Source organism: Coptis chinensis, chromosome 2 (assembly GCF_015680905.1).
Source record: "Coptis chinensis isolate HL-2020 chromosome 2, ASM1568090v1, whole genome shotgun sequence".
In the NCBI taxonomy this organism is placed as follows: domain Eukaryota; kingdom Viridiplantae; phylum Streptophyta; class Magnoliopsida; order Ranunculales; family Ranunculaceae; genus Coptis; species Coptis chinensis.
The window spans coordinates 10,530,080-10,542,683 of NC_141457.1; the positions used below are offsets into that span (position 1 = coordinate 10,530,080).

General features: G+C 37.0%; 1 protein-coding gene across 1 annotated transcript; it reads right to left on the reverse strand.

Annotated features, from left to right (window-relative positions):
• Positions 1-1,306: 1,306 nt before the first annotated feature.
• Positions 1,307-3,107, reverse strand: LOC147514836 (uncharacterized). The gene is made up of 4 exons (XM_086594416.1): positions 2,674-3,107; positions 2,316-2,561; positions 1,926-2,195; positions 1,307-1,827 (listed from the first exon to the last, which is right to left on the reverse strand). Exons 1-4 carry the CDS (start codon positions 3,018-3,020, stop codon positions 1,515-1,517), a joined length of 1,176 nt encoding a protein of 391 aa, XP_086450542.1. The 5' UTR covers positions 3,021-3,107; the 3' UTR covers positions 1,307-1,514.
• Positions 3,108-12,604: the final 9,497 nt, after the last annotated feature.

The following is a 12,604-nucleotide window of genomic DNA, read 5'->3' on the forward strand; positions in this document are numbered from 1 at the left end:
TGACCGACCCGACCCTAAGCCATATAAAGCCCTCACAACTAAAGCCCTCCACGAGTTTAGGTAGGGCCGGCCCCGACCCTAATGCCTTCCAGGCGGGGCTAATTTAAGATTCTAAAACATAGGCCGACTCTAACCAAGCCCTAACCGCCCCCTGTTTCATACTTTCACTATAAATACACATCTGTAATTGTCCAACTCTTTTATTAAATATTTTCAATTAAAATAACATTGTCTTTGTAATTTATCACTTACACCCAAGGTACTTTAATAACTTGTTTTATATAACAAAACTTTGTCAACTTAAGCGGTATGAAGAAACAATGAGCACTAAATTTAATAAAAATTAGACTTTATTCCTTTGATCATCAGTCAAAGTCCATAACTTATTATTCCGATTTCTTTTCTCCGACTTATTTCTTATAAATTATATTTTTATTCACATCCAAGCCAAGTCTAAAACTAAAAAGTTTCCTTCCACACCATTAAAGCAAAATCTGAGGCGGACATTTGTAACATAGAAACCAAAAACACCCTTTGTCGGAAAAATGACATTTGTAATCTCAAACCTTTTCCATCACTTGTTCAAAAGCCAATATTTTCATTTCCATATATCTGAAAGCTTGAATCACTTTTAAATTAGAAGAAAGGTAATATTATATTTATTTGAATCTATTATAGAAATAATTTATGATATTACAAATAGTTTAACAACTTCCATGACCATTAACCAAAACTATTATGTTTAACTTTATATCTATTACTTCTTCCTTTAAAATGATAATATAATTATTTATTACATGTATTTGAATGTTAAATGTAATTTCGGTGAGGTTTGAGTCTGAGGAAGAACAAATTCGAACTCTCGATGTCTTGATTCATTAGATTGTGGATGTGCATTTTAAATTTTGGACTTATCTGAGATTATTACTTAGATTGGTTGGACTTTGAGTTTGTAGATTATTATACATTTTTGTAATATAAATGAGTTTTAAAACGATGTAGTAAAAAAAAAAATATATAGGCTACCCTAAAGCCCGGCTCTAAAGCCCGACCCTAAAGCCCTTAAAAAGGGCTAGGGTCAGGGTCAGGGCTTGAGGTTTAGACTTGTGACCCGGCCCGACCCGGTCCTAATATCTGAAGGGCTTTAAATGTTTAGGGCCGGGCTAGCCCGACCCGGCCCATTGCCCACCCCTAGCTAGGAGCGAATTTTTTCTCATTAGCTCATCAATACCACATTATTGCATTTTTGACATATACATTATATACTTATATATGTAGTGCTCTACATTTGAGGAAGATCTTGGTGAACACGTGACAAGAATTTTTTTGCTTCAATACTTAGAAATACAACAATCACTACGCCTGGATTCCCAGGGAGTGCATCCACATTCATGTACATTTTCCTAGAATACCATAAGCTCATCTTCACAGTAGGAAGAAGAAGAGATCACAGTAATGCCAAAATTATTGATGAAACAAAGCTAAGAACTTCTTCATTGCTTGCTCCATAAAATTCAGGGAGGAGGTAGACCTGTAGCTTGGGGGGGACTCCCACTCGATCCAGAAAACACGTCCGGAGTTCCACCAGACTCAGAAAAGGCGTCTGAACTTCCACCTGCAGACCCAGAAACAGAGCCTGAACCCCCAGCAGACCCTGAAAGAGAACCTGAACTCTCACCAGACCCAGAAAAGGCGTCTTGACTCCCACCCGAACTACCTCCGTTTGAACTCCCACCAGACCCAGATAAGGAGTCTTGACTCCCACGGGAAATTCCTCCGTTTGAACTCCCACGAGCCCGGCCAAAAGCATTCGACATTCTATGAGACCTGAAAGTAATTAAATTAAACGAATAAATACAAGAAAATAAATTTATAGTACAAAATGATTAAAAAAAATTGATTCTTGGTCAATGAGCAGCTCTTACTCTAGCCATTTTTTGTACATATCTGCGAACGATGCGTGATTGCCTGTCATACCACCATGCGGCATTCCACCCATTCCTTCGAATCCTGCGAATGTATGCTTTGTGGTTCTTATAGCTTCGTTTGCATGATGACTTGTGCTTCCTGACGCGTGGTTCACTTTATCCTTTACTGATCTTGCCGCATTGTTTGCTTTACCGTGCATAGTTCTTGGAGCGTGGTGAGATTTATGAGGGGCTGGCTGTGGTGCGGAATGTGGACTGCCATAAAACCTGAAAACAGCAAAATTTAATAAATCAGTGCACCCAATGTAAGATTTAAACCTATATTTGTACTATGAAAACATTAATTAAAAAAAAAAAAAAAGCTGTTCGTTATCTGTGAGTTCTTACCCAGTCATATCTCCAAAAGATGTGGTGAGATCACCGGTGACATCGCTGTAGAATTTCTTTACAGGTCCAGCCACTTCTATGGCCATACGCTCTGTGGGTCTTATAGTGCCGCTCCCCTGTTGACCCATGCTTCCTGTGGCGTGGTTCCCTTTAGGCGCATTGTGTGATTTGCCATGCTCGGTCCTTGGAGCATGGTGAGATTTATGGGGGGCTGGACGTGGGGCAGCATGCGGACTGCCATAAGTCCTGCAAATTGAACCATTGAAAGAGTTGAACACTTTTAAAAGTAATACGTAGTAAATACTCACGCAATGATGCAAAGTATATCGATCTGGTTCATGGTCAGTGAGCTTCTTACCCAGCTACATGTCCGAACGACGTGGTGAGATCACCAGTGATATCGTCGTAGGCGTGTTTTATTGGTGCATGCATTTCTTTAGCCATACGCTTAGGTGTTGCTATAGCGCCGTTTGACTCATCACTCATATATCCTTCGGCATAATTTTCATTGTCGTTCATAGTTCTTGCAGCGTCGTTTGAACCGTCCATTACGGTTCTTGCGACATTATTCGCTTTATCCTTCACGGTTTTTCCAGGATTGTATTCGTGATCCTTTGTTTGATAGAAACCAAAACGGGCATATATTGATTCAATCGACATTGCCAATGTCAACGAGAAGAGCAGAATCACCACTGCTTTTGCCATTTTCTTTTTCTTATTTCAAATCAATCAACAAAAAACAAGTACAATAACAAGCTCAGTAAGTGTTTCTGTTTGCTACTTTGAAATGAAAATAATGGCAAAATCTTGTTTATATAGAGGATGGGGTGTGGCTAATTTTGGACTAATGTTGACAGTTTATCTTGCCGAGATTTGTGAATGTCCGAACACTTTCTCTCTTTTGCACTCTTTAATAGAACAATCTTTTCTCGTATAACAATGAGACAATGCAATACTAGAAAATTTTCTTTGGCTATTATGTTAGGCTAAATCTATGGTGCGCGAGATGTAGGGTACGCCCTGATATCTCGGCCACTCATACTAAGGAGTGTGTGTGTATTTAATGGCAAAAGTACTGATCCAACGGCCCATATAACCTGCGCACCATACGACCTGCGCACTGAAGACATGATCATTATGTTATTGTCCTTAAAGATTTTGTGGTTTGGAATTTTCTGTAGAAAGCGTTGGTGCTAGGTAAGTGAGTGATCCATATTATATGGTTGACCATGGACTCCATCTTAAGGCCCGGTGCCTATTACTATTAGTCTGTTAGCCACTATTAGGGACCATTTTTTCTTTCTTTTTAGGGGAATTTTGACTTAACCCCCCACAGATGAGTAGCGGTTTGACTAAACCCCCCATTTTTAAAATCATTTGAGTTTGCCCCCCACTCCGTCAATTTTGTGTGTAACAGACGTTAGTATTTTAGCTATTGACCATTTTACCCTTATGAAATAGATGTTGCATTACCCCCCACATTAACACGTTAAACCTAACTTTGCGAAAACCCCCCAAACGTTGCCATTATTTAATTCTTGCACTCTCTCTCTTGTATTTTACCTATTGACCATTTTTCCCTTTCTGACAAATTAAGGGTTTTTTTTTTTTTTTTTTTCTTCCTTTAGTTAAAACAAATTAAGAGGTTTACTATTAGTTAGTGTAAACCCCCCAAACGTCAATATGATATTTGCATAAACCCCCCAATTTTTTAGTTAACAGTAAACAAGAAGAAGAAATCTCACGATTGGGACATAGTTGTTAAGTTTCCAAAGTTCTCACAATTGGAAGGGTACTGAGCTCTCATGAACATGATGAAGAAATATTTTCATGGCTTCATACGTGGACCAGCATATGGCAGCTGCAGGAGCATGAAATAACACTCTTGTGAGAACTTTGTGAGAACTTTGGAATGTTAAGATTGTCTCTTCCACCTAGAAATGTTAAGATTGTCTCTCATGTCTATCCTATTCTTTGTGAGCAATCCTGTCCATGTCCTCTTACTTGTTTGGTTATATGTGTATAATTATATTTGTTGAAATCCTGATATTGATTTCTGTTTCCCACTTTACCAGCTCAAAGATTTTGAAAACAAGATTGAAGAGATGAACAAAGAACAGGAAGCTTTGATTGATATATTTTCAGAAGAGAGGAAGCGACGTGATGACGACGAGGAGAATCTCAGGAGGAAGTTGAAGGTAAGAAACTAGTACGATCAACTTACTGGTTTAATTCATCCAACCGTTTTGCATCCCTTAATTCTTAAGATGCTTTTTCTGATGACTACATTGCTAATGCCACAATGTGAAGTCTCTATAATAGTAGGATTTCTGCAAATTTTCACATATATAAGCTATAAATAGCAGCTGATTTAAGATGCTTAAGGGGAAAGATACAAATGCAACCCAAGTATGAAGTGCACAAATAGCTAGCTTATTTTATATACTTTTTGCTGATGAATGGCAAAAGATCTTGTTGCATAAACTTTCCTAGGTAAATGTACTGCCTCAATTAATATTGTTCTCTTCCATGTTTTTGATTCAGTTGTTGTTTATTCACCAGAATTTTATCCTTGTTTGTTTCTCTTGAAGGATGCGTCGAATACGATACAACAATTGCTGGATAAAGTGAAGCAGCTGGAAACGTTGAATTCTCAAAAGTGCAAAATAGAACATTAACAAAAGAAGGGCAACTAGAACATCCAATTTGATTATTGTCTGTGATGACGATCGCTACCTTGATCCTCGGAGATATTTCGGCGTGGTTGAACATAAATTTCCACAAAGACCTGACCGAACCTGACTGGCTGCAGAGGCGTTGAACAGGGCTTGCTTTGTATGCTGCAGCTGCCATATGCTGGTCCACGTATGAAGCCATGAAAATATTTCTTCATCATGTTCATGAGAGCTCAGTACCCTTCCAATTGTGAGAACTTTGGAAACTTAACAACTATGTCCCAATCGTGAGATTTCTTCTTCTTGTTTACTGTTAACTAAATAATTGGGGGGTTTATACAAATATCATATTGACGTTTGGGGGGTTTACACTAACTAATAGTAAACCTCTTAATTTGTTTTAACTAAAGGAAGGAAAAAAAAAAACTTAATTTGTCAGAAAGGGCAAAATGGTCAATAGGTAAAATACAAGAGAGAGAGTGCAAGAATTAAATAATGGCAACGTTTGGGGGGTTTTCGCAAAGTTAGGTTTAACGTGTTAATGTGGGGGGTAATGCAACATCTATTTCATAAGGGTAAAATGGTCAATAGCTAAAATACTAACGTCACATTACACACAAAAATTGATTGGAGTGGGGGCAAACTCAAATGATTTTAAAAATGGGGGGTTTAGTCAAACCGCTACTCATCTGTGGGGGGTTAAGTCAAAATTCCCCTTCTTTTTATAACACAATTTTTGTGCACATCACCCCCATTGACCCGAGCACATAGCTTTCACATCACCCATCCATTTTCTAATATGCAATTTTATTTGGAAATGTCTTCGGTGCAAATTTATTTATTAATAAAACTTGAGATTAAGATCGGACCTCTATTTATTAGATTTAGAGCATTTTTAGGAGAGAAACCAAAAAAACTCTAAATATTTGAACCAAACCAAAAAAACACCAACCAATTTCAGAAGGGATATCAAATAGTTGACATCAAATGACGCGGTTTTGGATAAACCACGCTGTATAGCCCATGCAGCTTTCCCAAAACCGCGCCATAGACTTTCTTCTTTTTTCAAATCTCAAGCCCAAGCCCACGCGGTTTTTTAGAAACCGCGCGATGTGTTGCACATCAACTTTCTTCTTTCTTCTATTTTCAAATCTCTCGCACAGTTTTTGCAAAACTGCGTGATTGAAGCCCACACTCTAGCCCTAGCCCATGCGGTGTTCAAAAAACCGCATGGTTTTTCCAAAACCGCGAGAGAGATTTGATACAACACCAAAGCAAACACCAAATTTTAGCCAATTTGGTATTTTTTTTTTTTGGGTGTTTTTTTGGTGTTTTCATCAACATGTGTCTCTCCTGAAGATAAAAAAACACCAAATTATTAAAAATCTAGTGTTTGATGCTAGGATAGTGTCTCACGTAAAGATGCTCGTAAAGTTTTAAGTACTGATGACAAGATTTGTCCTCATCTTTTTTTTTTTTTTTGAGGAGAGGATAATAATTACAAGCATTGTAAATCTCTAGTGCTAGCAAAAAGGTCAGCATCTATATTATATTCTCTGTAGACATGTATGAAATCAACACGTAACATCCTATATAGTACCTCTTTTATGGCTGCATGAGTGTTCCAACATGGTACCAATTCCTTGCGCATCCAGTAAGATTTGAATTGCATTCAAGAGTCAGATGCAAGCAAGATCTTTCTTTTTTGAAGTAGTTCACAACCTTGTAGTCCTTCAAAAATTGCTTTGAACTCTTGATATAATAGTGACCTTGCCCCTCCTGAACCGGTATATACAAGTAGAACATCTCTAGCCTCTAATAATGAGGCCTTCAGTTCTAGTTTGGTCATTAGTCATAGATGTATTAAAATTGAGATTGATTGTGTCTTCTTCAGGTTTAGGCTATATATGCAACTGGTTGAAGAACGTAGTCAAGTAAGCGGAGCGAACGTTACGGCGGGGATATTTGGCCAAAATGTGATTTGGTTGGTTTATGTCTGTCCTCATTTTGCTTCTCTTCGTCTTCCTCTCCCTCTCCACTCTCTACTCTCCATGCCCTCCTCCCTCTCCCTCTCGCTCTCCATCTCCAACCTTTCGTCTCCAGTTCTCTGATTCCTTCTCCCTCTCTCTCTCCAACCCTTCGTCTCCAGTTCTCCGATTCTCGGCTCACGCTCCCACTGCTATGCAATATACTAGTTTCTAAGTAGCTTCAATTTAATGCCTAAACATCTTGGTAGCTATACATTAGCTAGAAGCCCGACCCATGTAGAAAAACCTTCATAGTGTTCATGAGAGAGGTGCATACCACTTGCCATGGCTGTGATTTGTGTTCAAATCTTCTCTGGTTGCACAAACAATTTTTTTTAATATATATGTAACGCCCCAAACCCACTATATCCTAGCTGACCAGCCTAAAATATAATGAGTCGGAGAACCAGCTACTTAACCATCTCGACAAGTGCCAGAGTAGTCAATTAACCGGTTTACAAAATGACACCATTATTACAATAAGTCAACTACGGGTGATAACGAACAAATAAATAAAAACAAAGAGTTCAAGCTCTAACCAAATAATGTTTCAACTCGTCTCTCCATGTGATCAAGTATCAAATATCTACAAAATCGATCTGTAAGGGCGTAAAAACCATGTGCCCAACAAGTATCACCTACACACTAATCTTTTACATCAAAATAAAAAGAATTACACAGCATAGTATAATAAAAACTTTATATTTCATATCACTTCACATAACAGACGAACCTAACATTTAGTTAAAACAAATCAGCAAGCCAACCATATTCCATATTCTTAGACATGACATATATTACAAAATATTTAGCGGGTAATTACTATCGTGTAAATATATTTGCATCACCATAATAATCCAACCATCAATAACAAAAGATGAAATAGTCACAAACAAGACAGACTATTCCAATTCGGAATCCAACATAACAACTCGACAGCTCACTCTCAACAATCAATCGTCACATAAGAATTAACTTAGCCATGCGTTTAACCTATTACGATTCAAATATTAAGAGTATAAACTTCTAATTCAAAACAACAATCACTAACAAGATACTAAAATAATGGGTTTTTTAGACATTAGTCCTACTATTACTATGGTAATTAGACTTTGGTCCAAAAATGCTGAAATATTAGGTTTTGGTCCTATACATTACTTGGTTGACCGGTCAACTTAGTTGGTATGGGTCATGTCATTTTACTCTTTTGAAAAGTCGTCACATGTGCTTACAAGTAGGAATAAACTATAATATCTAACTTATAATAAGGACTATGTCCTAACAATGACATTATTATCTGGGTCAAATACTAACTTATCTTTAAGAGTGAGAAAGGACGATGGTTTAGACAATGTGTATCTTCCAATACTCTTGTTTCAATCTTTTGCAACTCTTCCTTATGCTATTTAAGTTTTGTAAGTTTTTCTTCCAGTTCCATATTATATGCCTCGTAGAGAATCAAAAATCAAAAGAAACTAGAAGAATTGTTTAGAAAACACATGCATAGAAGAATGAAACTAGAAAAATTGTTTTGAAAATACATGCATAGAAGAAGGAAACTAGAAAAATTGTTTTGAAAACACATGCATATAAGCACTATGGTGTCGTGAGCATCTCACTACAAAGTAAGTAGTCACAAAAGAAATAAATATTCATCTTTAATTTCAAGTAGGATCTTGGAACATGTTATCCAAATCAATGACATAAATGTTCATATAATCTTTACATGTTTGGTCCATTATATATGAGGTGGAACGATGGAACATATTAAGTTTTTACTTAGCTTGATCATTGAATGACAATTCTACTTTCTGGAATTATACGCACAATCTTTTCCTCGGATACACGTTCTTGATACCTACAGAGATTCAATAAATACACTTGTAAAACATTCATCGATCAAAAATTGTGTCGTGAAAATATGAACCCTAGCACGATTAAAAATAAACCAACAAGAAAAATCTTTACTCTAATAGAAAATCCTATAGATCCTAAAATAATTATAGTGTCCGATGTTGGTTATATGTTGTTTAGTTTCTTATCTATCATACATATTAATATTTATAGCGCAAACAATGCAACTGAAGGCGGTGATTTGAATTTATTCCCCACTGAGAGAATTGGTTTATGCAACATATCAGCCAATTTCAAGGCAATTTATTGTAGAACGTGAAAAATACTTTCCTCAATATGGGAATCAAATTCCATCTGAATGGTCAATTAGAACTCTCAAGTAAAGAATAGTCCTACTTGTAAGTTAGATATTAGAGTTTAGTCCTACTTGTAAGCGCGTGTGACGCATGCTCAAAAGAGCAAACGACATGACCACAGTCAACTAAGTTGACTGACGGTCAAGTAATAGAAGTAGGACCGAAACCTAATATTTCAATATTTCTGAACCAAAGTCTAATTCCGTAATAATAGTAGGACCAATGTCTAAAAAACCCTAAAATAATCAAACACAATATTTAGGAGTGACTTCAAAACCACCATACATTATTATCAATTTATTTGAAATAAAAAGAAAAGTATGTAGATGTACTTGCCTCAACTATTCATCCTGAAGAACAGTAAGGAAAACGTCTACAAAACTGATCAAAAGTCATGAAGTCGCCTTATCGACCTATACAAGCTTCCCCCCTACAAAATATGCTGCCAAGTTGATCAAACTTTGAACTCCAAAAGATCAGAAATTCAGTGGTAGCTTAGAAAGAATTAGACACTACACCATACATGATTGGAAAGGTCAACGTATCTTGTTTCTAGAAGAACAAACCATGCTCAAAACCGATTTTTGAGGAGAAAAATCATTTGTATAACTTAAGGGTGTCAAATCTGTGTAAAATCCAATCTACTAATCATAAACTTTGATGAGAAAGGAAGGAATAAAATTTATGTGATTATCTAAGGTTCTCCAAGCTGGTCTCTCACCACCGCCATTAAATTGAATTCTAGAAAGAATGAGTCGGGTGTAGGTGCTTCTAACCTCTTTTGTGGGATTATATTACCTTGGATCAATGGGTCAATCTGGATTAATCTCCCACCCAAACTTTATGCAAAAATGACCTACACTATAACCAATTAAAAGCCCATTAAGTTATCACAAAGCCCATTAAGGACCTACGTTATATCTCTATTACTGAGGTGTTGGAGGTGCAAATTCTCATGATTTTATGCCACTCACTGTATGAGTTCATAGTCAATACACTGAGTCTTCCGGCGATCCCCATAATATATACCAAGTATTTGTTGGTTGGTATGAAGTATTTCGGCAATCCCCACAATATATTATATACTTAGGCTTTCCCTGCTAGCAGGGTGGTTTATGGATAAAAAACGTCCTCTCTTGGGCTTTCCCTGCTAGCCTTTGAGCCCTAGCATAGCTAAAAGGGTACTGTGATCGAATAATAAGAAGAACTAGCACAAACGATGTCTTCAAAAGAACAACTAGTCCTCTTACTCCTCTTCTGAAACCTCCTATTACTATGTTCGAGTAGCAATTTATGACTCTCGAGCCTACCAGTATTTCTTGTCTGTCTTACTCGTTGATCACCTTGGTGACGAAGCTCATAGTATGGGGACTTCGACCAGACCAGCCATTTGCTTTGAGACTTTGCTCGTTACCTGTTGCCCAGACTGATGGGGAAGAAAGGTTTAGATTTAGAAGAAATGATACAGAAATCCATGATAGAAGAAAAGAATGAATGAGATTAAGGAATTAGACGAACAAGAAATAAAGATTGAAGAGAAAGATGAGTTTTGAAGAAGAAGGAAAATAGGTTATGAGATAATCTGATAATTGAATTGATTGAATAATTGAATACCTGAAATAACTAACATTGGCCTCCTTATATAGACAGACCAAACTTGATAACTAAGAAGCCTAGACTTCTAAATCTAATTAAACTCAATAAAAGAAACTACTAAATCAAATTAATAATTTATACTAATGGAAATACCTAAAAGTGGACCTTCTCATCCTACATCACGGACTAATATCCATGACTCCATTGACTCCAAGATGCTTTGCGCCTACAACTTTCTCATCGTTTAAGCCCCTGGAGTTGTTCGCCTATGATGGCTATAGAAAACACTCTGTGACAAGACCTGATTCACTATATTAGGCCTTTGTGTGAGCCCCCATAATTTTCTTATTCTTCTTCATCCGATGAAAGGATGGAGTGAGATGGATGGGCAATGGAAGGAGTCTCAATAAAATAGGTTCGTAAGGCTAGAGACACAATTTGCTACGAGTTATTTTTCTTCGGCAGTGTCAACTTATGAAACCTCTCCAGGTGTTAAAGCTAAAGCACTTTGAGTTAGCCGACCTATCTGTCTGGTCGATCTTCTTAGTTGGACTCAACCCTTGCTTATGATGAATATGATGATGTTTGGATTTGCCATTTGTAAAGCCACACCAGTAGCTTATGGTTCTAAATAGGACCAAGAACTCCCTCTTATGCCCAGTATGTCACTCCATCCTCTCCGTCAATGTTCTACTCCATTTGTCCTATCATCCCCTCCATCCAACTCATTCCCAACCAAGCCACAACATAAGAGGGAGGTGTGGCATATTTTTACTTCAAAAACCTTCCTGGTCGTGCGTTCCCTCTATGGTATTCCTATTATTGAAATATAGGAATTCTCTTAAATGGATTATCCATTTATGAACATGTTATATAGTGTCTTGACGCAACTTATTTAGTGTCTTGAACAGCTTATTTAGTGTCTTGCCACGACCATGTTAATAAGCGTAAATGAAAAAGTTGTTCAAGACACTATATAAGCTGTTCAAGACACTAAATAAGCTATTCAAGACACCATGTCCGTTAACGGATAATCTGTTTAAAAGAAGACATGTATTGAAATATTTCCAACTCCACCCCAGGCACAAAAGTCCTTGGCACATAAGTCCATGATGGTCGATCTCGGGCCAAAGCTTATTAAAATGAAATCAGTGTTCTGATGTTTGTGTCTGAAAGAAGCACTAGTTTGCATTTTCCTCTTCTGTCGATGTGAGAGCTGCATAAATAACGTAAAACAAAATCATACTATTATGAAGCTTAATCCATGGAAATTGATCACCAAATGATGTACTATACTTGATTGAGCTGACTTAACCACCTTCTGCCCTTAACTGGGCAACCAGAATAGTTTCACCAGCTGGTATATGACTTCAACAACTATCTCATTAAAAGTCGATCGATATATTCTCGTTCGCTTCTTTTTTGCCACCTATGGATTTGACTCCCATCCCACTACATTATTTATCTAAACTCTAATAGAAATGAGACGTTCACTCAAGACCTTGTATTTTGGTAATGAAACGGAATATATATATGGGTTTTGCTATATTGACTTATTATTTTGACATCCAAAACTTAAAAGTGGACTTACACATGCATTGAACTATAAGAGCTGATTTTTGGTTGATAAGCTCTCCTCGCTATGGTTAGCATCTCCACCAAAATTCATCTCAATTGGATATATATTTGGCCTTATAAAAAAAAGAACTAAATTAAAATTGTGGACCATTAGATAAATATCAAACTGTAACACAATGTTTGATAAGGTTAGGCATGTTCAA

Excerpts from the sequence above, each read along its gene's own strand:
- LOC147514836 (XM_086594416.1), bottom strand. The coding sequence starts at position 3,020 with ATGGCAAAAGCAGTGGTGATTCTGCTCTTCTCGTTGACATTGGCAATG. Across the intron at positions 2,196-2,315 it reads TCTTTTGGAGATATGACTGG|GTTTTATGGCAGTCCACATT; the intron begins GTAAGAACTCAC and ends TGCTGTTTTCAG. Across the intron at positions 1,828-1,925 it reads ATGTACAAAAAATGGCTAGA|GTCTCATAGAATGTCGAATG; the intron begins GTAAGAGCTGCT and ends AATTACTTTCAG.